Source organism: Moschus berezovskii, chromosome 12 (genome assembly GCF_049115385.1).
Source record: "Moschus berezovskii isolate FMDL1 chromosome 12, NW_MosBer_1.0, whole genome shotgun sequence".
Classification (NCBI taxonomy): Eukaryota; Metazoa; Chordata; class Mammalia; order Artiodactyla; family Moschidae; genus Moschus; species Moschus berezovskii.
This window is the reverse complement of record NC_142471.1, coordinates 64,274,059-64,301,859: the sequence shown is the minus strand read 5'-3', so window position 1 is coordinate 64,301,859 and position 27,801 is coordinate 64,274,059. Positions and strand designations below refer to the sequence as shown.

Sequence of the window (27,801 nt, the reverse complement as noted above, 5' to 3'; positions counted from 1 at the left end):
TCTGGTATTCCCATCTCTTTCAGAATTTTCCACAGTTTGTTGTGATCCACACAGTCAAAGGCTTTGGTATAGTTAATAAAGCAGACATCTGGTTGTGTCTATTAATTTTATCCAAGTATGTTTTGTATTTTTGGAGTTATATTTTCAGGATAGGTTTTCAGAAGTGAAATTTCTGGTTTAAAGGATAAATGAAAATGTAATTTTTTAAGATACTGCCACATTCTCTTTTGTAGTGGTTATTTTATTTATTCTTCTACTAGTGCTCTTTCAGGGTACTTATCAGAGGACTCTGAGTAGTATATCAGTAAGCTAAATTATTCCTTTTCTGTTGTTACTCCACAGTAATTCTAAATGGTATTTTCTATACAGTGTTTCTAAAATGTGATTTAGGGGCCACTTGAAATTTGTAAGGATTTGGGGGTAGTTTTTGTAAGTATAGACATTATTATAGATGTCTGTTTCGGTTCATTTGAAAACAATTATATACACACACACATAGGTGCCATATATGATTTTTAAAACTATGGTCATGTCTTCTTACAATGTTCCTGTTAGATTTCTTGAGCTATCTTTTTGGTGGCAAGAGAAGAGAAACTATGAAATAAGGCATTTTGAAGATCTTTCATTTTCTAGAGTAATCTGCCAGTCAGATCATTTTAAGAATCACTGTCCTCATGATCTGCAAGAATTTTAGATATTGCTAACTGTTGTTCTTGATTTTCTTTTATGTCCTGCCCAGGCTCCTGCTTATATTCGGGAATGTGCCAGATTGCACTATTTGGGTTCCAGAACTCAAGCATCAAAGGTAAGAATAGAAAATTGCTCTTGGCCCAAACAAGGAGAGAGCTAATTAAGATTAGTGGAGATTTAAAACAAAGCACAGAATCAAAGTGAAGACATAGGAAAATAAAATTTATAAGAAAAGTCTGTAAATAGCAAATGTCTTAAGTATTTTTAGCTACGAAAGTACATTTTTTATATAAGACATTCTTTCCAGTTCATTGGTAAGGTAACACTGAAATGTCTAAAAGACCTAAGACTGTATGAGCTTAGAAAGCAAATGTGTGATGCTTATTAACAAGATTGCAGCTGCTGCTGCTGCTAAGTCGCTTCAGTTGTATCTGACTCTGTGCAACCCCATAGACAGCAGCCCACCAGGCTCCGCTGTCCCTGGGATTCTCCAGGAAAGAACATTGAAGTGGGTTGCCATTTCCTTCTCCAATACATGAAAGTGAAAAGTGAAAGTGAAGTTGCTCAGTCGTTTCCGACTCTTCGCAACCCCATGGACTGTAGCCTACCAGGCTCCTCCGTCCATGGGATTTTCCAGGCAAGAGTACTGGAGTGGGATGCCATTGCCTTTTCCTATTAACAAGATTACATATGATTATTGAGCTTTAAAAGTGAGAAGTTAAAAAAATGTCACAAGCACTTTTTGATGATTTCTGTTTAGTCTGTCTTGATTAGAAACTTTAAGCTGTCATCTTATGCTTTTTTTCCTGCTCCTGTTGGTTTCTACCTCTCAGTTCAGTTCAGTTCAGTTCAGTTGCTCAGTCGTGTCCGACTCTTCGCGACCCCATGAATCACAGCACGCCAGGCCTCCCTGTCCATCACCAACTCCCGGAGTTCACTCAAACTCATGTCCCCAGAGTCAGTGATGCCATCCAGCCATTTCATTCTCGGTCGTCCCCTTCTCCTCCCGCCCCCAACCTTTCCCAGCATCAGAGTCTTTTCCAGTGAGTCAACTCGTCGCATGAGGTGGCCAAAATATTGCAGTTTCAGCTTTAGCATCAGTCCTTTCAATGAACACCCAGGATCGATCTCCCTTAGAATGGACTGGTTGGATCTCCTTGTGGTACAAGGGACTTTCAAGAGTCTTCTTCAACACCACAGTTCAAAAGCATCGATTCTTCGGCGATCAGCTTTCTTCACGGTCCAACTCTCACATCCATACATGACCACGGGAAAAACCATAGCCTTGACTAGACGGACATTTGTTGGCAAAGTAATGTCTCTGCTTTTTAATATATTATCAAGGTTGGTCATAACTTTCCTTCCAAGGAGTAAGCGTCTTTTAATTTCATGGCTGCAATCAGCATCTGCAGTGATTTTGGAGCCCAAAAAAATAAAGTCTGACACTGTTTCCACTGTTTTTCCATCTATTTCCCATGAAGTGATGGGACCAGATGCTATGATCTTTGTTTTCTGAATGTTGAGCTTCAAGCCAACCTTTTCACTCTCCTCTTTCACTTTCATCAAGAGGCTTTTGAGTTCCTCTTCACTTTCTGCCATAAGGGTGGTGTCATCTGCATATCTGAGGTTATTGATATTTCTCCCAGCAATCTTGATTCCAGCTTGTGCTTCTTCCAGCTCAGCGTTCCTCATGATGTACTCTGCATATAAGTTAAATAAGCAAGGTGACAATATACAGCCTTGATGCACTCCTTTTCCTATTTGGAACCAGTCTGTTGTTCCATGTACAGTTCTGACTGTGGTTTCCTGACCTGCATACAGGTTTCTCAAGAGGCAGGTCAGGTGGTCTGGTATTCCCATTTCTTTCAGAATTTTCCACAGTTTATTGTGAACCACACAGTCAAAGGCTTTGGCATAGTCAATGAAGCAGAAATAGATGCTCTTCTGAAACTCTCTTGCTTTCTACCTCTCATTCAGCAAGTATTTGGTGTGACCAGGAAAACAGTATTTTATTTTAACTAGCTTAACTGGAGTGTGGTTTTTCTTAGAAAGTTGTTTTTACTTCTCTACTATTGCTGTGTAGTATTTCACATATTGTCATGTGTAGGAAAGAGCACCAGCCAAGAACCTGGTCTCCAAGATGCATCTGTCACTTTAGTATCTAGATGACTTTAAGCTTACAACTTAACTTCAGTTTTTACTTCAGTGAAATGGTAATAATGATACCTTGCTTAACCCATAGGGTAATAATGAGAAATATGAGATTAAAAGATGCTCTGAATAGTGGACTATAGATAAATATATTTTTTGATGGCAGTATTCTAAATGAGTTTAGGTTTTCTGGGCAGGTCATGGGAGTAGGCTATTGATACAGTCTTTAATTGTAGGTTTCTCTTTATCTGAAGATAGTATTTAGGTTTTTCTTGTTTCTGCATCTGGATGTACGCCACATCTCACCCTTCCTTTTTTCTTCCAGGGTTGTGGGAATCTGGAAACAAAGCTGGCAAGATATAATAATTCACTTTTCTTTTAAATTTTCCATAGGACGATCTTGATCTGATAGCTTCATGTCATACCAGGTCCTTCCAACTGGCAAGATCTCAAAAATGGAACCGTGTAGATTCCTGCTCTCGTCAGGAGGAGACCCAGCAGCGTACAGAAGAGGCACTAAGAGAATTGTTCCAACATGTTCACAATATGCCAGAGTCGGCAAAGAAGAAACAGCTCATCAGACAGGTGCTGAGGGCAGGGAGATAGTGACAGGGCTTTAGGGATGTGATTTTTGCCTGTAGAATCACTAGGGAATAGTATAAACAATTTCATTTAATTTTTGTCTTTTACTGGCCCAAGCTTTGGTTTAGTCAAGAAAACAGATGTGTCTATAGACCCTCAGTGGTGATCTCTGTCTGCTGCCCCACTGGGGAAAGAGATGGAGGCTCTTGGATTTCTTGAGTAAACAGAAGGATCCAGTGTGGTTAGTTTTCCTAACTTGGTCATGTACGACGTTTAAGCCTGACGAATAACCCAGTCTTTGTGAATTTCTGTCTTCTTATTGGTAATTGTAATGCCCATGTTCCGTGGTTGTAAAGATTAGAGAGAATCTATGTAAAGTGGCTGGCACAGCAGGACAGAAGTGGTGGCTCATCAGTGAGTTGTTTGCAGTTAGAAAACACAAAATCAAGAGCCTAGTCTGATACTAAAAATAGAAATTTTAGTGGCTAAGTTTGTTTATTTTGGAGCTGTGGGAGCAAAATTAGGTCTCTTATTTGCCATCTTGAGACTCACAGTGTAAATACTGATGACATGGTTAGTTTCTTTCTCAGGAAATTTATTTTGTCTCAATCCTTCTTGAATTTTAGCTTAAAAGGCAAGGTCAGCCTCTTGACTTCTTATTCAACTGGGACTTTCTTGAGGGATGAATCTGTGTTTTTATTTTTTATAGTTTATCTTAAGCATGGGGCCAGACAAAAGTGCTCCAAAAATGTTGAACTGAGCTGTTCTTAACAGTTGTCAAAGTCCTTTAAGAGAAATTTTTATGTCACTGTCTTTGAAGTTACTTTGAGATCTAGCAAATTGTGCCGTGACTGGAATTTTATGGCTGAGTAATGCTACAGATTTAAAGCAGTTTTGTGGTTTAATTCTTGATAGAAACTAAGCCAGTAATTCAGGTAGGAGAAGTGTAAATGACGTCTCTCATCAAGAAGACTGAGGTCAAAGATAATACAAAGGAAAAAACTAGCATTAGTTTTGCTCTTTTTAGAAAACTGGAAAATTATAGAGAAGGATTAAAAGAAAATAAATCACTCATCCTCCCAGTGTTTACATATTGGATATTCTTTCAGTCTGTTTCCTGTGGATATATTTTGACATAGTTATGATCGTACCATATACTTTCATTTCTCCCTTTTTCATTAACCATTACAGCATACATGCTTTCTCACGCTTGCTTGTAAACTCCTTGCCTACATTTACAATATTGCCATTTATTTTTGAAAAAAACTATAATTTTACTATTCTCCATCATTGTAAAAATAATGAATACTCACTGCAGAAACACTGAAGTCTCCAGAAGAGTGTCAAGAAATTAAAAATCATCTATAATCTACTGGTCACATTTTGGAGTATTTCCTCTTTGTATTTCTTTCCGTGAATATATATTTCATATTTCTTTTGCTTAATTGAGGTAAAAATATATATTCCATTTTTAAAATACCCTACCCTTTTCATATAACATTATATCAGAACATTTTCCATGTCATTAAAAGTGTATAAACATTTTTAATGCTTGTGTATTTCATTGTATATAACCTGATGTGTATAGTTTGTCCTCTGCTGGACATATTGGGGAAATTAGGCATTTTTTTACTTTATACATTTTTGTTCATAAGTATTCTCTTTGCAGATTATTTCCTAGAAGTGGCATGACCAGAGGGTATATGCATTCTCTGGGGGAAGCTGATACAGCTGCTAGGTTTCTTTTAATACATAGGTCCCGTCTCTCCCCTTCCTGTTTTTTTCTCCCTAAAAATTGCTGAAGCTTGTTTGTTTGACTAAACTTTTAAATTTGAAATAATTTAGATTTGGAGAAAAATTGAAAAGATAGTATAGAATTCCCACATACCTTTCACTTAGTTCCTTCTAATGTTAACTAATGTTCCTCAGTTGTCAAAACTAAGAAGTTAACATTCAGTTCAGTTCATTTCAGTCGCTCAGTCGTGTCCGACTCTTTGCAACCCCATGAATCACAGCATGCCAGGCCTCTCTGTCCATCACCAACTCCTGGAGTTCACTCAAACTCATGTCCATTGAGTCGGTGATGCCATCCAGTACATTACTATTAACATTGCAAACTTTATTTGGATTTTACCAGTTTTAACACTAATACCCTTTTTCTGTTATAGAGGCCAGTCCAGATACCACATTGCATTTAAACACACATACACACATCCTCCCGCTCTCTTTGCACTTTATTTGTGAAAGAAGGCAGGTGGTTTGTCTCCCACAGTCAGGATTTTGCTGATTGCATTCCTGTGGTATTATTTAAGATTCTAGAAGCTTGATCTCATTCCAATTTGATTGCTTTGGGGTATGTAGTATTTAACTTAGCCTCAGGCTAATTTAATAAAATTTGACTTCTTGGTGGCATAATTTCTGCTTTTGTGATTTGCTTGCCAACCTACTAATCCATGTATGTACACATTCACTTATTCCTGTACGTCTCTGGGTATTTACATTTAGCTATTAATTGTCACAGAATGCTGTCTCTTGATGGGAGACTGTAACAAAATGTTCTCTATGCTTGCTTCTAGTTTAATAAGCATTCTGGGACGCAGACACCGGGACGCGAGCCTTCTACTCCCCCGGTGCAGAAAAGGGCTCGCTCACGGTCCTTCAGTGGCCTCATTAAGGTAGGCATGCTGTGCTGTCATTTTCAATGTTCATGGTGAGAAAATTTAGCAATCCGGCTCTTCTTAGGCATAAACAGTTTTGTTCCATTCTTTGGGATTCTGTAAAGGGTTCACTTATAAAGAGAAAAGGATAGAATTTGGAAATGCTTTTACTTTTCAAAGCATTCTGCTATGTTTCAAATCAGAGAAGGGACTCTGTGGTTGGAGAAGTAAGGGGTAAGAGAAATAAAGGTCCTTTGCTGTCTTCTGGGGCTAAGGACAGAGTCCTCATTCCTGATTTACAGTGCAGGTTGCTGAAATTAGAGAGAAGTGAAAAAGTTGACAGACACTAGAAATAATTTTCTAATAGCCTAGTGACTTTTAGGTAAACCCCAAATTTTGATCAGTTGTTTTCTTTTCTTCGTCTAAAACTTCATTAAAAATCTTGTTTTTAAAACAAATGCAATATATACTTCTGTGCTGTTGCTGCCATCATTGTTTGTATATTCAATTTACTCAGGTCTTCATGGATGATCTGAACGTGTAACTAAGGGATATTGCCAGCAGGTGGCAGTAGATAGCTGATTATGGGGGTTCAAATTTCCAGGCATAAAGAAACCAAGGAAAGTCTGTCATTCTTCTTGGTCATAGAGATGATTGGTAATAAGAAAAGTAATAGTTAAATAAATGTTTTTCTGTGTTAGTCAAACAAGTGTTCCTTTAACTGAAGTTCGATGGGTATAGTTTTTTCTTCATAGTGAGCTCTTCTGCTGTTGGTTCTAGAAGTATTGCTAATTGTTGTTTTAAAGGTAAGAATATAATATTCTCTTGGCATCTGCCCTTTTCTTTACTGAGAGATAATTTAAAACTTTAGAATTATAAAAGAGCTTATAATTCTATCAGGAGAAAACATTTCAGAACAATAAACAGTGTTAGCAAGTTTCGTAGGACAGAAGGGTCAAGTGTTTTTGTTGTAAATGAGGAGACTTTCAAGCTAATAATAGATGTAGGTTTCTGCTTGACAGCAAAGGAATAGTGAAAGCTCTGTTAAAAAATTCAGTGGAAGCTTTGTAGCTAGTCCTATGACTCCTGGCATCCCCTATTCAGCTTACTATGAGGTGGTATCTGACTTCTCAAAGGAAGATGGACTGGCCTTATTTTTCCAGCATTTCTGTGTTTTAGCTATTTGATTTCTTTCCTTCTTTGATACCTTTTTTTTGGTTAGACTTTGTTCCTCCAAAATTCCTCTTATGTAAATGATTTATTGCATCAGAATATTCCTACTGATGTTTATATTGTAAAGTTTAATGTTCTAGTTTTGATATGTTCTGTTTTTGGAATTCAAATTTATTCTCTAAGGAGAAGAAAGAGAGGATTTCTTCAAAGATGGTAGAATTGTCACTGTCAGCTGTTACAGTAGGTTACATCAGCTTCTAAGCTGTTCAGAGATGAAAGGGCTTTTAGTCTTGCATTGAATGTCAGTATAGTCACATGACCCTTTTAAGAAGGCCCATATCCTCTTTTGGTTATAGTAGGAGCTCTTAGAGAATTTTTCCAAATTTTCCAATCCTGTGTGAGGAAGACATGACAGGGAAGCAAAATCTTAGAGTGGACCCTGTGTTAAGTGTCTCTTAGTAGGGAGGGGAGGAGGGACTCTTAAAAGCTGCCAGAGACATGTCTTTAGGGAAAAAATTATACTGGTAGGTAACTGGCATTTCTTTTATTGCCTCAGAAACATTGTAATTGGCTCATATTAGTTGGTTTAAATCAACTATAAAGTTTCTTTTAACATTTCAGCCCTTTAGATAGTTTAAAGAGGAATAGTGATCACCTAAAGAAAGGCAATGATCTTAGGTGTTTTAGTCACATGCTTTTTGGCCTCGCGTGTAAGATGCCTGTGGGACTTTATCAGAGAGCTAAGATTTTTTTTTAACTTAAGAAACTGTAGTTTTGAAGGCCAATATATATATATATATATATATATATATATATATATATATAATACAGATATAGTAGCTGTTTATAAATCAAATATTTTCTTTTCCTAAATCAGCGGAAGGTCCTGGGAAATCAGATGATGTCAGAAAAGAAAAACAAGTACCCTACTCCGGATTCTGTAGCCATTGGTGAATTGAAGAGAGCCAGCAAAGAAAATATGAACTTAGTAAGATACTGTTCTTTGTACTTTTTCTTTGTATGTGTTCATCTGTAGAAAAGAAGAAAATTAATATGCCGTCATTTGTTTTACTGTGTTTCTTTGGGCCATTCAGCCTTTTTTCTCAGTCTTTTCATTTATGCTGATTGTCTTCTTTCTGTAGGCTTTCATTGACTCATTCAACAAACACATTTCAAGTTCAGGGAGGACATAGCCAGTTATAGGCAGAAATGACAAATGCAGTGAAATAGCTCCACACACAAAGTGCTGAAGGGAGCAGTTCTTATTGGGAGACTCCACAGGGTGGGTAACATTTGAGCCAGGCCTGCTTGACACTGCATTAGCCATGGAAAAGGGTTACTTCATTAAGCCAGCAATAAAACAGTTAAGATTAATGAGATATGAATATGTTGGTAAAACTCTTCATATTGAAATTGAACAAGTAAATAATTCCTCTGTTAGCATAATCTGTTTATAGGAATGACATTAGGACATTTAAGCCACTCTAAAATTTTCTTGTTACAGTTATTTTCTGGCTCTCCAGCTGTCATGATGACACCAACAAGACTGAAATGGCCTGAGGGGAAGAAAGAGGGGAAAAAAGGTACTAATTGTACTTATTCATATGTCTTAGTGAATATAGTTCCTTTCTGCATCTAGTCAGTGAGTAGCAGGTTTTGAATTCCCAGTGTGGTGTGGTGGTAGTTGGAAGTGATATAAAAATTACAAGGCTGGGTCCTTATCCTGGAGTTCATGTAGCAGATGGTTATTGAACATCTACTCAGAACTGTCCCAGGTGCTGAGGGCAGAGCTGTGAACATAGACCCACAGGGTCGCTGAATCCTCAGACAGACAGGACACATGGGAAAGATATTTTAAGAGTACTTGTTAAGCAAATTAAAAGCAAGTGTAAACTAACTTGTGAAACCAAGTACAGGAGTGCTGAGAAGGTGCTCAGCAAACATGGAACAATTGTGTTCTTTTTCTGTGTAGACTTTAGCTTTGTTTATTCTATTAGGCTTTCCAAATAAAGAGCTCATGCTAAAGGACTCTGGAAATCAGATCATACAGCATGTTTTTAAGGATATTTAAGGTAAAAAGGATAATTTAGTGCTGAGACTGCTAATTGCTCAAGGCTGAGCTGATGGAGGGCAGTGACTGCTGCGCTTTCCTCTGAGGAAGCCACATGACTCACTGGAAAGGCCAGGGGATCTGTGGTTAGGACCAACCACTCCTTCTCAGCCCAGTTTCTCCTCCGAAAATGGAGATGATATTAATAGTTGTATCTACTTCTTAGATTTCTAATGAGTCTCAGTTAAAACAATGTTTTGAGAGCGCATTGTGATTGTTAAAGCATTAACAGGCAGTAGTAATTGTTACTAAGGAAAACTGGGCAAGACTTGGTCTGGTTCTATAAGGCTTGCATGGCAGATGAAGTAATTTCTGGTTTGATATGCTCATTTTACCATTGAAATACGAGCATACTTACTGTTTGAGACATAAGCAATAGAATGAGAACAAAAGCCCAACCCTTACAGATGAATCTTTATTCTGTTTTCTAGGAAATTAAATTTCAGTATGGTCTTCTTACTTATCCTTGAATGAACGATCTGAACTCTCTCTTCTTTCCTCATTGTCTCTGACTTGTAGTCTCAGTTGACTGACTGAGGCAAGTTAAGGGTTTGGAGTATGTGTGTCTAAAGATTTCTACTTGTATCGTCTAAGTCCAAACCAAGCATAAATTATTTTTGAAGGATACATTTGTTTGTAGTAGTTATACCTTTTATTGCTTTCATTTTTGAAGATAATCAAGAAATACTGTCTTATGTCGACAGCTCTACTTTTGGAAGAAAGAAATGCATTTAAAAAATAAGCTAGTTTAATGTTTTACCAGGGAGTTTTAGAGCAGAGATTCTTCCTGTTTACTGTGGACTTTCTAAGAGCTCTAAGAAAGTTCCTGGTGGAATTATTGATGGAGTTTTATGTGTAGGTGCATATGAACAGGTTTCTGGAAGAGAGAATGTATAGTTTTTATAAGATTCTCAAAAATGTTAGTGATTCAGAAAAGTGGAGGCCCACAGATAATGAATGATCTCCCACTGCCTTAGGCAGTGGTATTTCACTTTACCTTCTCCCTGTTCACTTCCTCTTGTCTGGGAACACCTGTGGGTGTCATGACTTCACAATATTCTCCTTCCTCTTTAATTTTTTTCCATCTCTGCGGTGCTTTACTGTTGTCTGTCTCCCCTTCCCTCTCTTCATGTTTTTTCAGTGCTCTGTCTTAGGGCTCTGCCTGTCCCTGCCCTCGCCTCCATGCCTGTCCCCTTAGCAGTTTGGTCTACTTCTGCAGCTCAGTTCTGTTCTCTGTTTGATACCCTTTCCCCAGCCTGCAGCTCCAGATCTGAACTGTCTAGTCTCCAGGTCCACAGATCCAAGTGCCTGCCATCTCTTTCTTTTACACAATACCGTACTAGATTCTTTTTTTTTTTGATGTTGATTTTATTAAAGGAACACATTTTTTTTTTAAGAAGATAATGCAATTTTATTATCATCATCTATAGTGTATTCCCAAAGACATGTATTTAGCCTGGAGTTTCTCAGGTGGCACTGTTGACATTTTAAGTCAGATAATTCTTTGCTGTGGGGAGCTGTCCTGTGCATTGTGTGAGAGTTCATAGCATTCCTGGTCTCTACCCACTGGATGCCAGTACCCTTCCTCCAGTTATAACAACCAGTGTCTGCCCCCTGACATTGCCAAATATCCCTTTCAGGGCAGGGGGCAGAATCACTCCCGGATGAGAACTGCTGATTTAGCACCTATGTATTAATGGGCATTATTTTCAGCAGTCAGAATCCTAGCCATTGTTCAAAGCCCAGCATAAACCCTACCTCCTCTGCGAAATCTTCTTTGGCTAACTCAGACAGATGTACTTTTTCCTTTGAACTCTTACTGACATTGCTAAAATGTTGACATTTAATGTGATTTATCTTAGTCATTTACTTCATATGTTTTGTCTTACTTCTTTAGCTAGTTTCTCTTCTGGAAGACAAAGGCCAAACTTAATATATTTGTGACCCTCCGCCCCTTCTCTTCTGTACAGTAATGACTGCCTTGCATCCAGTAGGCATTTAGCAAACATTTGCTGATGAGAGGTGTAATGGTGGTAAGAATATGAACTTTGAGTTCAGTTAGACTTGGTTTTAGTCCACAGCCTTAATAGCTATATATCTTAGGGCAAGTTCATTTGTATAGGCTTCAGATTCTTTGCCTATCAAATGCAAGAACATTACTTCACGCACAGTTTTTTGTGAGAGTGAATGAGACAATGTACATAAAGAATTCAGCAACGCCTGACACAAAATACACACTCAGTAAAGGTAGTGTTATTGCCATTAAGATGATTTAATAAAGTGAGATTAAGGCAAGAGAACAAAATGATGCTTACTTGGTAGAGAGTAAACAATTCTCAATTAGACTCTCACCTGCAGTTCAGTTCAGTTCAGTCGCTCAGTCGTGTCCGACTCTTTGCGACCCCGTGGACTGTAGCACACTAGGCCTCCATGTCCATCACCAACTCCTGGAGTTTACTCAGACTCACATCAATTGAGTCAGTGATGCCATCCAACCATCTCATCTTCTGTCGTGCCCTTCTCCTCCTGCCTTCAGTCTTTCCCAGCATCAGGGTCTTTTCAAATGACTCAGTTCTTCCCTTAGGTGGCCAAAGGATTGGAGTTTCAGCTTCAGCATCAGTCCTTCCAATGAATATTCAGGACTGATTCTCTTTAGGATTGACTGGTTGGATCTCCTTGCTGTCCAAGGGACTCTCAAGAGTCTTCTCCAACACTACAGTTCAAAAGCATCAATTTTTAGTCACTCAGCTTTTTTTATAGTCCAACGCTCACATCCATACATGACTATTGGAAAAACCATAGCTTTGACTAGACGGGCTTTTGTTGGTAAAGTAATATCTCTGCTTTTTAATATGCTGTCTAGGTTGGTCATAACTTTCCTTCCAAGGAGTAAGCGTCTTTTAATTTCATGGCTGCAGTCACCATTTGCAGTGATTTTGGAGCCCCAAAAAATAAAGTCTGACACTGTTTCCATTGTTTCTCCATCTATTCCCCAAGCATAAGTTATTTTTGAAGGATACATTGGTATCCCATCACATGAAGTGGTGGGACAAGATGCCATGATCTTAGTTTTCTGAATGCTGAGTTTTAAGCCAACTTTTTCACTCTCCTCTTTCACTTTCATCAAGAGGCTCTTTAGTTCTTCTTTGCTTTCTGCCATAAGGGTGGTGTCATCTGCATATCTGAGCTTATTGATATTTCTCCCAGCAGTCTTGATTCCAGCTTGTGCTTCATCCAGCTCAGCATTTCTCATGATGTACTCTGCATATAAGTTAAATAAGCAGGGTGACAATATACAGCCTTGACATACTCCTTTCCCGATTTGGAACCAGTCTGTTGTTCCATGTCCAGTTGTAACTGTTGCTTCCTGACCTGCATAGAGGTTTCTCTAGAGGCAGGTCAGGTGATCTGGTATTCCCATCTCTTTCAGAATTTTCCACAGTTTATTGTGATCCACACAGTCAAAGGCTTTGGCATAGTCAACAAAACAGAAGTAGATGTTTTTCTCTGTTTCTCTTGCTTTTTTGATGATCCAGCGGATTGATCTCTAACCCTCAGGTTGTAGAAAATACTAAGTATAGATTTCTCTAGCTTTTAGGTGGGATATTTGCAGAAAGAAATATTTACAAATATGTTTAATGTTCCTTTTTCTCTTTCAGCCTAGGATTCTTTTGAAGGATCCAGAGTTTTCCTGTTGTCCACCCAGAATTCTTTCTTCTGTGGGCCAGGGGCCATGATCACCCACAGAAAAGCTGGGACTTGCAGCTCGCTTGCTGTGTGTTGAATTGTGAAAGCCAACTAATCCTGTGACTCAACTGATACCTCTAACCTCACTCAGCGGAGATGTCTGCAGATTCTGCCTACTGAACCGGTGCTAGCAACTCTCTCTCTCTTTAAAAAAAAATGTTCTGGGGAAACCACTAAACAGCCAAACCAGCTTACACACAGCACAATCAATGAGCAGAACTAGGCAGACTCCTCTGCCTATTGCATGTGTTTGTTTAGCAGGTTCTGTTTTTTGAAAATTTGAAGTTTGTGCTCAACTGCAGCAATTTTTTTTAAAAAAGTCAGTCAATCCTAATGGATTGATGTTATTTTTAACTGATAGTTTGGACTTTTCTCTGTTTTGATAGTATTGGGGGATTGTTGGGTATTGTTTTTGTTTATTTGTTTTTTCTTATTTTTTTAAAAGCCATATTTTGGATAGGTAATTGAAATGGGCTCTAAGCCAGATGTCTTTTCTCTTTTTCACCGTAAGCTCTTTGTCTTATGAGGCTGTATTCCTCAGTACCTATTTGTGTCCAAAGAATTTATCGCTTTCCTGGGAATTTTTTGTTGTTGTTGTTATGATTTCTTGGGTCTGAGATTGTAGGTGTTTGGCCTGCAGTACTGAATAATTCAGAATGATGCAATATCTTAACAAATGGTATTAAACTGTGTCCTTTCTTCCCTCCTCCCTTTCTTCCTCTTTCCTCAGTGATGTCAGAATAGTCGTATGGTTGCGGAACCCCTTCCTTCCTTCAGATTCCTCTCACCTAAAACACCTCTGGTGCCAATGTGGTGCCCTCTGTGCCCAGTCACTGTGACTCAAGGCATGTCACCAGCAGTTTACTTGAGGCTTGCTGAAATACCTGTATGTAGTGGAAGCTCCGGAGTAGGATTAGGCTGGAGCTGGCTTTGTGGCCAGGATGACTCCTGACGGATGAGATTATATTGCATCCTTCTAAGGGATCAGGTGTGCAGGCTGGACTGTCTCCTGAGAGCAAGCTGGAGTCAGAGGAAGGAAGCGAGCATCTTTCTCTGCAGGGCTGAGAGATTTAAAGGAAGAATGTTCTTGTTTTTAAGCAGTTATCGTTTATCACCTGTGTTCAAGGGTGGCTGCTGGCCCGCCCCTTTCCTTGTCACAGTGGGCACCGGGAGTGGTTTGGAGATGGGCTGGAGCTTTGACTGGGTTGGGGATGTTCACGTGTCTTTGAGGAGAATGGCAAGGCTCTGATCCAGTGTGAGACGTCACTGTCTAGAGAGCAGCAGGGGCAGGAGGGAGCTTATGCCTGCTCTGTTAGATGTGTAACCATTCTTACCCCATGTGCCGGAGCGGAGTCAGGCCTCAGGTGAAAGGCAGTTGCCCATCTAACTATGACTTCAGCCCAACTGTTGAAATGGTGTGTTATTGCTGAAACAAAAGCTGATTCTGGGGAGCATAGTTTGCTTTTGTATCTGGAAGTCAGTCTTGTCTGCTGTATTTTCTTTTTCTTTTGCTGCCATAACGACAGTAATGGATAAAAATGGAAAATTTGGCCATCCAACTTGATAGATTGTGAATAATAGATGGTTAGGAGTATAAAGCTGCTCAAAAGTCCCTTTCTCTACAGTAGTTTTATGTCATTATTAAGAAATACTTATTAGCAAGTTCATACATGTAGGGTTTTATTTGACTTTTTTCCGTATAAAATTTCTTGCGCCAGCTGTCAGTGAGTTCAAACAGAGACCCCTTTTGGTATGACCAGGCGAAAATGGTGTCCTCCCTTAACTCAATACTTGCTTTCTTAGTTTGTCTAAGCATCTCCTTCTGGAGTGGTGTAGTCTGCTAAACGTGGTCTGGCACAGGTGGAGGGAGCAGAGCAGTGACCTCATACCTCTTTGTTATTGAGTTGGTTCTGTGGTTCTATTTGAGGGAGGTTCTATTTGAGATTTAGTTGGTTGAGTTCAGTTAGTAATCCAGGCTAGTGTTCTGGTGCTGGGGTGGTGAGAGATTCTGTTACAGGCTTCTAATAGCTTGCCCCTTTGGGCAGTTTATGTGGGTATTTGGGTATGCGTATTTCACTAAAATATTTATTAAATATGATTTCCCTGGCTGTAAGGGTATGATAGGTCTTTTCTTGTTTGTTTTTTTAACAGAAGCTGTGATCTAGTTGGAATCCAAATTTGAGAAATAAACAGCATAACCTTCTGCCTTATAATATGTAACTGTTCTAATCCTGTGGAATCTTATGGAGAATGCAAAGACAAAGACCCTTTAAGCATTTGCTACAGGAGGGAACTGTTGCCCTTCTGACTTGGTGGGCAGGCATTTTTGAGCCAGTATTTAACAATTTAAAAAATATGTAATATTTAAAAAATCTGTTTTATGTTTGTTTTTCATGTTGAAACAATTTCTTTGGAAATGCCTCTTGTTGCTTTTAAAATTTCCTTTCTTTCTGGGGTCAGTTGCAGTGGATTTTGATGTAATATTAATGTGGGGCAGTATATCTTGTGTGGGCTCAAGCATAAAAATGCAGACCACTTCTTTAATTCAGATCAGTTGGCACTGGGTGAGCTATCCTGGTTGAATCAGTGAAAACCTTGGACGCTGGACTTTCTAACTTTCTAACTTGGTGCAGTGGTGCAGTGTACTCGCTTTGAAAGATTCCACTGCAGCAGTGAAAGAGGATTAGATGATACTGATTGTACCTTGGTGCCAAAACACAGTCAAGGAGGTGGTGCCTCATGAATCCTAACTGAAACTGTAGTTGACCCTCCGCCAGCTCATTACCCCGAACGATTCTTCCGTAGTCAGGAATGGCAATGGGCCACCTTGGGAAACAGAGCAGTTTGGGGTTAACTGCAGTGATCACTGGGTGTTCCAGCAGTGGCTGTTTTGTTGGCTTGTAAGAAAGCCAGTGGTTCCAGAGTGTCAGAGCAGAGCCATTCTCTCCTCTGAAACAGCAGTGTTTCTGTTAAGCTTTCCTCATAGAAACCTCTGTTAGGATACGGTTTAAAACATTGCCTTCCAGGAGATCCTGTGGTCGCAGAGTGGTCTCTCGACTTCATCTGCTTCCTTACTTCCCGCAGAGCCTCACACAGATGCTTGAAACTGGCTCTCATTCTGAAGTCTTTTCTGAGTAGAATTCCTTTCCCCAGAAGAGAGCCGCATCCATTTGGAAGCCTTGGTACCGAAGACAGGACCTGGATCCAAAGCTGGATACCAGCAGTTGGCAGGAATGCTGTAGAAATTGGGGAAGATTCGGGTTTCTAAGATGCACAAGCTTTTCAGACCAGTGGTAATCTGATCTAAAACTCACTGTGGGAGGGCTGGCTTTCCTCCCCAGGTCATGCTGAGCTGTTTCTACAGGTGGAGGGTGGATGGGAGGGCTGGCGAGGAGGTGGAGTTAAGACTTAATAGCCTGAGTGCTTGGGTTACCATGGAAACTGGAGTGTGCGAGGCCACAGCAGATGCTAACGAGCCATTGAGCACTCCCCCAGACATGTTTGGGGACCAGTGGAACTGGTTGGGAAAAACACTTCTGCCCCAGGGTCCTTTCTTCATAGCAAGGCTTGCCTTTTCACTACCCCCAAGCTCACTCAACAAGAGAAGGAAGGTTTCTTAACTGTCTAACCATTTTTAATTTTGTCATTCTTATTCAACTATATCCTATATATATATATATGTAACTGTAAAGAAACATGTATTGTTTTTCTTTTATATTCATGTAATATTCTGAAATTAAATTTCTTTTGTTTCATATCTATAGGCTTTGACCAGTCTCTTCATTTACATTTGACTGATGGATTACTTTAAAGAGAGGTTGCCTCTTAAAAAAATTGTTTGTTTCAGGTTTGACTGAGTTGTTATGACAGAGGTGGCCTCTTGTTTTGAGGACTATGACACCTAAGAACAGTGTGTCTTTGGCTTGCTCTCCAGCTGGGTGGGTGGGTTCAGGGGGAGTAGGGCTTTTTTGGCTGATAGAAAATGGGATTGGAACCTCTGGGAATTTTGAGTTTCCTGATTTCCCTTGGCTGAGTCTAAAATGCTTTGCCCAGATTTCAGTTTCTCACATAATCTTTATTTCCTCATTTAAAAATAAGGAGTGATGCCTATAGTAACAGTAAAAACCAAGTGACATTTTCATCTAGGCCAGCAAGCTGTAGTGTTTAGACAACTCTGGTTGAGATGTTGTTTCTGTCACTTACGTATGTGGGCTTGGGCATGTTCCCCACTCTGTAAGGGAGTGGGTAATGATACCATCTTAATGATGCCATGCTCAAGAGGCACATGTAAGGGCTTAGTACAAAGGTTTTAATCTGGAGTTTGTGATTTCAGAAATCTTTTGGTCCTGTAATTCTATGTAAAATTTTGTGTATGTTTGAATTTTTGTAAGGGAGAGATTTCAGAGCCTCCATAAGAATCCCAGAGGAGTCCTTGACCACTAAATACTGAGCACCACTAGCCTTACATAGTGCCTGGCAGATGGCAGGTATTCATTAAATGTTAACTTTCTCTGTCTCTGCCAAGGACACATTTTATAATCAGCTGCTTACTGATGCTGACATGGTTTATTTTCGATAACAAAAGAGTTACATCCAGAATAGAAATAAAAAACTCTTGTTTTTGCTCCATTACCTGCCTGTGTGTCCTCTTGAGCTGTGTTAGCTCCCTTAGGCGCCGCTCAGACCGCCTGTCACTCTCTCCTCATCCCCCAAGGACCGGTTCATGTTATTTGCAATAGAAAAAGGAGCTAGTTCTATTCCTTTGAAGTGTGGAGGGACTCTTAACAGCACATGGGAAGCTCAGTAATGCAAAAGGAAAAGGGGTAGAGGGACAGGAGTTATTCTGAAAAATAGGAAGAGGATCAAAATGTCTGGTCCAGTGCTGAGCACATAACCATTAATCACTGAGTAACAGAATGGAATGAAGACGCAGACATGCATTAAACAGCGGGAAGAGTAGGTGGGAAAGGAGAGAACTGGAAAGAGTCTCCGGCTCTCTCCCACTCCAGGGCCTCTGTGCCCCATGGCAGGTGGCCCATTTTTGCCCCCCAAAGATGCCTGAATTAGAAGCACAGAGAGTGGGAACAGTGAAGAAGCCTGAGACCTAGGCTAGAGGGTTGTGGTGGGACCATCAGGGTTGGTAGGTGCTTCTTTTATGTCCTAGCTTCTTAAATTTCCTATAAAAAGCAAAAACAAAAATTGGGGTTGAGCAGTGGCCAGGTCTTGATCCTAGTTGATCATTAATATCTTATTCTTTATTGGAAACATCCAGTGCCCAGATCCCCAGTCTTGGAGCCAGTATGCAGATTAGTAGGAGGGGCCCTTGGTGTCATTGTTAGCTTTCTCCTTTTATTACTGGAAGTCAGTCTTTTAAAATTTTCAATGCCTTGGCCCCAAGGAATGCTTAATTCAGTAGAGCCATATCCATGGGCAACAAAGAAGGGAAACAGACTATCTTAAAATTTTAAGTGCGGAAGCCATTCCTCAGCACCAAAGTCGGGTATGCTTTTAAGAGCTTCTCCTGCCCGTGTACTTGGCCAGTTTTCCAATACTGGAAGAGGAATATAGTAGGGGCTCTAAAGAATTCACGTCTGAATGAGAAATTAATACCACAATTTTTTGAGCGCTTATGTACTAAGCTTTGTGCTGGCCAATTAATTCCTTTTCTCGTTAAAGTCATACATCTCTGTGAAGTATTCTTAACTCCCGTTTTATAGTAAAAGACACATATGAAGAGTTTAATGTATCTATTGTCAGCTAAAAAGTGGTAGAGTCAAGGTTAACATCCAGGGCTTTAAGAACTGTGGTCTTAAGCAGGGTCACACACCCCAATGTCTGTAGGAGCCAGGAAGGAAGTGTAAAGTCATGAAAACAACAACTACTTTAGAGATTTAAAAACACCATGGGAGGGACTTCCCTGGTGGTTTAGTGGCAAAGACTCTGAACTCCCGATGCAGGGGGCCTGGATTCAATCCCTGGTCAGGAAGGAAACTAGATTCGACATGCTGCAACTAAAGATCCAGCATGTTGCAACGAATATTGAAGACCCTATATGCTTCAACTAAGACCTGTAACCACATAAATAAATAAATATTAAAAAAAAAATTGTAATACACGTTCCTCCCACTGGCTATCTTCAAATGAACAGCCAAACAGATGAGAATAAAGGGGAGCTATCACATGATAGAAAAACTCCTAATAAGTCCACAAAACTGGGGGAGGGGTGAATTGGGAAGAACAGGGCCAAGTATAAAGGAAAATAAAAATACAATGACACTTAAAAAAAACCCCAAAAAACCACGGGAGCCAAACACAAGTCCTCCACAGTCTGGCTTTGGCCCTCAAGCCCCATGTGGCATCTTCTGCACGATGCTGCGCTGCTCCTAGCTGGGACCGAGGTCTGCTTAGGACTTTCTTGAGCGATGCCCAGTGCTGGCTCTGGGATGATAGCGTGGTGTGCCCTCCAGGAACGGCATTCAGACCCAGGAGGGTTGGTGCCCACTGAAACACACCATACCCCCACCCCTGACTGCCGGGCACTACTTAGGGAAAGTCTATCCTCATTTGTTGCTCTCCCACATGCATTGCCCAATATGGTAGCCTCTGGCCACATGTGGATACTGAGCACTTGAAATGTGGCCAGTATAAATTAAGATGTTCTGTAAGTGTGAAATACACCCCAGAATTCAAAGACTTAATAAGAAAAAGAATATAAAAATGTCTCTCATTTTATATTGATTCCTTGATATTTTAGTATATTGGATTAATTATATCATTAAAATTAATATTACCTATTTCTTTTTATCTTTTTAACGTGATTGCTAGAAAATATTAAATTACATATATGACTTATGTTGCTTTTTTCCCCACAACTCCCGGGGCTCTAATCCAAGGCTATTCTTTCTTCCCCAGAACCTGTTCTTCAACTCCATTGGTTCCTGTGGTCACATCGCCTCTTTTAGTCCTGAGACCACCATGGGGAGTGGAGGGGAGGGCAGAAAAAAGCAGTGACAGGTTTATCCTTTGGCCTCTCTGGGCTTGGCTTCCGCCATTCATGGCTGGCTCTGCGAGTCCTCAGCGTGGTCCAGCTCACCAATGCCTATGGGCTGCAGCCCTGGGGCGGTGAGGGTCCTACAGGAGGACTTTGCTCAGGGTGTGTGTCAGGCACTGCCTGTCTCTCCCAGAGGGGGCGCTGCCCTTCAGGGTTTGTCCATGTTGTGATCCATCAAGATGTTTTTAAGTTAATGAATTCACAGTAGGTAGCGTGTGTCCAGTATTTTCCATGTGGATAAAAATGTTGCTATAACCTGTGGAGACTGAAATGTGTGTGTATTAAGAAGGCTCTTCCTATTCCTAGATGCAGGCAACTACTGAAAGCAGAGATGGAAGCTGTGCTGGTCAGAGGAGAGGAAACTAAAAATGTAACCTCCCTCTCCCATTCCCCATTGTCCTGGGCATAAGGCCCCATTAGGCATACTGTACAGCTTGGATGTCTAGGGCCAGGGCCTTTTGCCTCTCGCTGGTGAAAAGCCCTTGGGACTTAGTGGAAGCCTCATGCCCCAGTAATCCAGGCTTTATTAAGCACTTGGATGTAGCTGAAATTGACCATTGATGAGGGGGCTTGTATGGCAGCCTTGAACACTAGCTGTGTGTGCTTCATTGAATGAACTAGGGCGAAGAGGAGAGACATGGCCCTCCTCCTGGTCTCTGCTTCGCTTTCCCAAGCCTCCTCTTTCCAGACGAGTCTGGAAGCCATCTGGTTTGGAGGAAAGGGGGGATATATTTAGTCTGAAGTAGAGATAGATGTAGACTCAGAGCCAGTCAGAGCTGTTTGGGACTCAGCAGTAGTGGCGGCACCTTGGGGTCCTTGTGAACAGGGGAGGGGGTCTGAGGACACCAGCCTTCCCACGCCTGCTTCAGCCACGGAGCTCCCCTGTCTCTGGCTTAGAGTAAGATTTTCACTCTTACTGGCAGAAAGAGAGATTTGGAAAGATGGTGACGTGGGGCTGAGATGAGCCAGCAAGTGAGAGGCAGTGCGGACATTTGAGTTTGTGTCTCTCCTCAAATCAACTCTACCAAGTGTACCGTTTGATAGGTTTTGACAGATTTCTGCATCCCCGAAGCTCACACCCCAATTAAGATGTATGACATCCCTATCGCTCCAGAAAGTTCTCTCCTGCCACTTAAGAGTCAGTCCCCCACATGCCTGCCTCAGGCTGCCGTCTCCTTTCTGTCACTGGAGATTATTTATGTCACGAATCCCATCTCCTCATTTGTAGTGAGTGTGTTGACAATGTCTCCTTTCACTTCCTGGCTGACTGTACCTGTTTTGAGGTGGAGGAGGGAGGACCCTTGTTTCTGTATTTCTGGGACCCATGGCAGGAACGGAGAGGACTGATTCTGGGCTTTTGGAGACCTGAGTTCCTTGAAGGCAGGAGCTGTTCTTCATATTCTGTTCCCATGATGCTTCATACAGTGCCTGGCACAGAGAAGGCTCTTAGTAAATGTGCTGAACTGGATCAGACCTATCCAATAATAGAAGGATCATCTGTCAGGGAAGCTGGTTCCTTCCTGGCTGGAAATGTGCTGAGGGGTACTGGTGCCTGTCACTGAGGAACACAGGAGGACTTGGGCTTTCTTGCACTGAGTGATAGATGCCATGGCTGGAGCTATATCCAGTCATCTTGGTTCTGCTCCTGCGATGCAGTGCAGTGGGAGAGACAGTGGATTCTAATATAACCCAGGAAGTGGCAAGGTAGAGCTGAGTGCTGTCTGTGGTGCCTGTAACTTAATGGCTCTGAGTGGGAGGAGGGAGTTTATGTGGCCCCTGAAGTCGCTGTTATCATAAGATTCTTTAAGTAATAGGTTTGTTGATACACAGATGACACCACCCTTATGGCAGAAAGCGAAGAAGAACTAAAGAGCCTGTTGATGAAAGTGAAAGAGGAGAGTGAAAAAGTTGGCTTAAAACTCAACATTCAGAAAATTAAGATCACGGCATCTGGTCCCATCACTTCATGGCAAATAGATGGGGAAACAGTGGAAACAGTGACAGACTATCTTTTTGGGCTCTAAAATCACTGCAGATGGTGACTGCAGCCATGAAATTAAAAGACGCTTGCTCCTTGGAAGAAAAGTTATGGCCAACCTAGACAGCATATTAAAAAGCAGAGATATTACTTTACCAACAAAGGTCCGTCTAGTCAAAGCTATGGTTTTTCCAATAGTCATGTATGGATGCGAGAGTTGGACTATAAAGAAAGCTGAGCACCGAAGAATTGATGCTTTTGAACCATGGTGTTGGAGAAGACTCTTGAGACTTGGATTGCAAGGAGATCCAACCAGTCCATCCTAAAGGAAATCAGTCCTGAATATTCACTGGAAGGACTGATGCTGAAGCTGAAACTCCAATCCTTTGGCCACTTGATGCGAAGAACTGAGTCGCTGGAAAAGACCCTGATGCTGGCAGAGATTGAAGGCAGGAGGAGAAGGGGTCGACAGAGGATGAGAAGGTTGGATGGCATCACTGACTCAGTATACATGAGTTTGAGTAAACTCTGGGAGTTGGTGATGGACAAGGAGGCCTGGCGTGCTGCAGTCCATGGGGTCGCAAAGAGTCGGACACAACTGAGCGAGTGAACTGAACTGAACTGAAAGTGCCCTCGGATAGCCACACAAATTCGTGACTTGGGTCAGAAAATGGCCTGATTTTTTCCAACTGTGTTTTGCTTTTTGGGAACAACAATGGAAATGAGTGGATGGCTGGTTGAAACATTTTGGGCCCTGCAGACATGAAGAGAGACATAGAGGCAAGGAAGCATCTGGTGTCCATGAGAGCCATGGAAAATTCCAAGTGTTGCAACACAGAGCACAAGGGGAGCTTATATGTGGCTGGTGTGGTGGTTTAGCGCTGTCATGTCTGACTCCTGTGACACCATGGAGTGTAGCCTGCCAGGCTCCCCTGTCCATGAGATTTCCTAGGCAAGAATACTAGAGTGGGTTGCCATTTCCTTCTCCAGGGGATCTTTCCGGCCCAGGGATTGAGCCCAGGTCTCCAGCATTGCAGGTGATCTCTTGCATTGCAGGTGGGTTCTTTACCAATTGAGCCATCATGTGGCTGGTGGGAGTGTTATATTTGTTCAGCCATTTTAAGAAGAATCAGCAGAGTTTGCTAAAGCTGACCACCTAACCTGTAGGTCAGTTATTCCTCTGATGTGTCTATTGTTGTTTAGTTTCTAGTCTGTCTCTTAGTCGCTCAGATGTGCTTGACTCTTTGCGACCCTAAGGACTGCAGCCCACCAGCCTACTCAGTCCATGGGATTTTTCAAGCAAGGATACTGGAGTGGTTTGCCAAGTTGTGTCTAAATCTTTTGCACTCCATGGACTGTAACCTGCCAGCCTCGGTGTCCATGGGACTTCCCAGGCAAGAATAACGGAGTGGGTTGCCATTTCCTTCTCCAGAGGATCTACCCAACCCAAGGATCGAACCTACATCTCCTGCATTGGCAGGTGGATTCTTTACCACTGAGCCACCTGAGGAGTCCCCTGATGTGTCTATGCCCAACAGAAATATGCTCACCAACTCTTTTGTACTGGAACAACCTAAAGGCTCATCAGCAGTACAGCAGACAGATATGTGGTGGGTGTGGTAGGCAGAATAAGGCAAACACTCAGATGTTCACATCGTGTGAGTATGTTATCTTACATAGCAAGGTGGAATGAGGTTGCAGATGGATTAAGAGTTTAATCATCTTAAAGAGATTATATTGGGTTACCAGGGTAGGTAAATGTCATAAGGTTCTGTAAGTGTGGAAGAGGGAGGCAGAAGTGTCACAGTTGGAGTATGTGACATGAAAGTCAACCAGCCACTGCTGGCTTTGAGGATGGAGGGGGCCATGAGCCAAGGAGTATGGGTGGCCTCTAGAAATGGGAGAAGACAAGGAAGTAGACTCTTGCCTTGAGCCTTCAGAAAAAAATGTAGCCTTGACAACACCTTGGTTTTAGCCCAAGGAGATCTATTTCTGACCTCTGACCACCAGAACCGTAAGATAATAAAGCTGTTGTTTTAAGCCACTAAATTTGTGGTAATTTGTCACAGCAGGAATGGGAAAGTGATACAGTGGAATTTTAAATAGTACACAGCCATGAGAACGTGTAAGAATATGGCTGAAAATCAGACATAAAAATGCATACCGTTTGATCTCATTCAAGTACAAAAATGGGCAAAATGAATCTTTGCTATTAGAAAATAGAGTGCTTACTCTTGGGTAGGGGTGGACAGTAATTAATGGCAAGTAAGTGAGCAGGAGGAAGTTCTGAGGTGCTGCTTAAAGAGGTGTGTTCAGTTTGTGAAAATTCATTGAACTGAGAACTTATATGTGTACTTTTGTCAGTGTATATTATACCCCAACAGAAAGTCTGTCTGTATGTGTGTGTCTAGTCTAGATCAGCCTGGACTAGATTTTGAGGGCCATGAAGGAGATTATTTTTGACTGGGTACTAATGATTTAAGGGTTTAGCTCTTGGAGAAAAGGTACAAAGACTGGGGTGGGGAGGCCCAGGGAGACTTTCTGGAGATACTACAGAGAGCAGAGGGTGTAAGGAGAGGATCTGGGGTGCTGTGGCCACATCTTGGTGGCCCAGAGTTCAGTCATCCCATATGTACTTATTGGGCTCGTGACATTTCATGGGGAGTCCTCAGGGGTATCAGAGTCACGGGCGGGTGAATGAAAGGGTAGTCAGTGGTCCAGAAAGGGCGCACTGGTAGAACGTGCAGTGAGATGAGAGACAAAGGGGAAATTGAGGCTCTGGGGGACGGGCAGGGGGTGGAGTGTGTTCTGGGAGAGCCAGGCCACTCCTAAGGCCCTGTTTCCCCCAAATGACTTTTAGGTGGTGCTTGGGATGAACTCCACATTTTAATAGGGTTTATTTTAATGTGCAGTGGAAAAATATAACTTGTATATTGTCTGAATTTATAGGTTCTTTAGGGCCAGGCTAACATGCATATTTGAACTAGTGTCAGACTTCAAATTGTTGAGTAAGAAATAGAAAAGTGGCCAGCCCGTGTGACAGAAAATACAGAGGTTTGCTATGACTGAGCTGTGGTCAGCATCCCTGTGGGCAATGTGGGCAAGGGGGAGAGAACAGGATGGTGTCAGGTACTGGGGGTGACGGGACAGAGGAGGTGGCGAGGAGAAGGCGAGACCTGGCTAAGGAGCTGAGAAGAAGTGGCCTGGTGGCTGAGCAAGGCTTTGCGGTGCCGTGGCTCTGACTTGACCATTAGAATTCCCTGGGGGACATGCTGCAGCCTTGCGGAGCTCTGCCCCCCGGGGTTTCTGATTCCAGTGGTCGGGGGCCCAGGAATCTGCATTTCTAACAAGTTCCCAGACGATGCTGCTGTTGCTGGACCAGGGGCAACACTGAGAACTGCTGACGTAGAGGTGGCAGCGGGTGAGCAGTGTGTGCCCCGTCGTGGGTGTGGATGCAGGGGCTGCGGGGGGGAGGCATAGCTCACTGTGGAAGGGGAGGCGCAGGTGTGTGGACTGGGAGACACCCAGGCAGAAGGGCAGATTCAGCCTTGCCTGGCAGGGTGCAGAGAGAGCTGGTGCCTGGTGCTGGGTGCATAGTTGGTGCTGATGGTGGTGGTGGGGGGCATCCAGGAGGGCCACAGCTGGAGCTGATCCTCCACAATGAGGGAACCCGATGACTCAGCTAAGGCACCTGCAACTGAGCAATAATGTGGGAGAAGAGAAGCAATTCGAGTGCCTCTGACGGTGCCTGGGGGAGGCCACCTCCTCTATAGTTTTCCTGGCATTTTTATCAGCTCTGAGAGGAAGGAAACCAGATTCCACTGAACACCCACTCTGAGGAGTTTTTTATATGCCTTATCACATTAATCATCAAAATCCCATGATAGTGGTATCATTAATCCATTTTAAGAAGGAGGAAACTAAGGCCCTGAGAAGTGCAGGAACATATGTGCACACTGCTGTCTAGACAGACAGGGGAGGCAATCAGCCCTGGAGCTGGCTTTGTCTAATTAAGCTCCTTTGCTGCTCCCCCTGCTCCAGTACTACCATTTTAACATTCAATCAATATAAAACCAATATTTAATCATTATGAACAGTTGTGAAATATTTTACTTTTATTTTTGACCTTGCTGCAGGTCATCTGGGATCTTAGTTCCGGGACCAGGGGTGGAACCTATGCCCCCTGCAATGGAAGTGCACAGTCTTAACCACTGGATCCCTAGGGAAGTTCTTTTACTTTCTTTGTTTTGTTTTGTTTTGCATTAAGTCTTCAAGATCCAGTTTGTAATTTACACCTACAGCACATCTCAATTCAGATAAACCACCTTTCAAGAACACAGTAGCCTCCACATCTCACTACATTGTTCCATTGAGCGCCCTTCCGGGATGAGAAAGTCCAGGTAGGAGTGCCGATAATCACCATCTCGGCCACTAGATGGCGCAGGCGACCTACCCCCCCACCCCATTCCCCTACTTAAAGCATTAGGAGTTAGCGATTGGGTGGATGGGGACCTCTCTTCAATCTGTCTTTAAATTTATCCGGAAGTAAGCTTAGAAGATGGAGAAGGAAATGGCAACCAACTCCAGTATTCTTGCCTGGAGAATTCCATGGACAGAGGAGCCTGGTGGGCTCCAGTCCATGGGGTCGCAGAGACAGATACGACTGGGCTACTATCACTCACTCACTCACTCAAGCTTAGAAGAGGGCTTTCCTGGTAGCATGCAGAAGCTGCGGATTCAATCCTTGGGTCTGGAAGGGCCCCTGGAGGAGGGCATGGCAACCCACTCCAGTATTCTTGACTGGAGAATCCCACGGACAGAGGAGCATGGAGGGCTACAGTTCATGGGCCACAAAGAGTTGGACATGACTGAAGTGACTTAGCATGCATGCAAGCTTAAAAGATTCCATGATAAACCTACTCTAGAAGTAAACACATAATAGCTGGGTTCATGTGTGTCTGGGGCCAATTGAATAACTGGGAGTTCTTCAAGTTAATATCCATATAAAATTTAATGTTTATTAAAGGATAAGTAGTAAAAGCATGTCGATTTAAAGCTTACTTATGTTAGTAAAACAATAGTAACAGTAGCAGTTGTTTAGAACTTAAAAGGCTTTTTTGGTGAGGCATATTCTCTCATTGATATTCTTTAGAACTGAAGGTATATGGTGATAATAAAAAGCAGATCAACTATTCGTTGATTATTTGCAAAAGTCCTCCATGGACAGCTGACTCCCTTGTGCATCCACCCTTGGTCCACCAGTGGTACTTGCTGTCCTGGGGCTTCCATTCTGTTTCAAGCATGGGGCCTGGTTAGGCAACTTGCTTCCATTTGCATCCCATGGGTGTTGATGGCCACTCCAGTCCTCTTGCCTGGAAAATCCCATGGATGGAGGAGCCTGGTAGGCTGTGGTCCAGGGGGTCGCGAAGAGTCGGACACGACTGAGCGACTTCACTTTCACTTTTCACTTTCATGCATTGGAGAAGGAAATGGCAACCCACTCCAGTGTTCTTGCCTGGAGAATCCCAGGGACGGGGGAGGCTGGTGGGCTGCCGTCTATGGGGTCGCACAGAGTCGGACATGACTGAAGTGACTTAGCAGCAGCAGCAGCAGCGGTTGCAGCCATACTGTTTCTCATGTCCGTGTATAAAAGCCCTGAGCT

General features: G+C 42.1%; 1 protein-coding gene across 1 annotated transcript in view; it reads left to right on the top strand.

Moving 5' to 3' along the window:
* The window catches only part of ARHGAP19 (Rho GTPase activating protein 19), a 61,224-nt gene extending 44,371 nt beyond the window's left edge, over positions 1-16,853 (top strand). The window contains exons 7-12 of the mRNA XM_055424969.2: positions 740-805; positions 3,235-3,426; positions 6,000-6,098; positions 8,131-8,241; positions 8,758-8,836; positions 13,023-16,853. Coding sequence (XP_055280944.1) covers positions 740-805; positions 3,235-3,426; positions 6,000-6,098; positions 8,131-8,241; positions 8,758-8,836; positions 13,023-13,027 — 552 coding nt within the window. The 3' untranslated portion in view covers positions 13,028-16,853. The remainder of the gene's footprint in view (positions 1-739; positions 806-3,234; positions 3,427-5,999; positions 6,099-8,130; positions 8,242-8,757; positions 8,837-13,022) is intronic.
* The last annotated feature ends 10,948 nt before the right edge of the window (positions 16,854-27,801 follow it).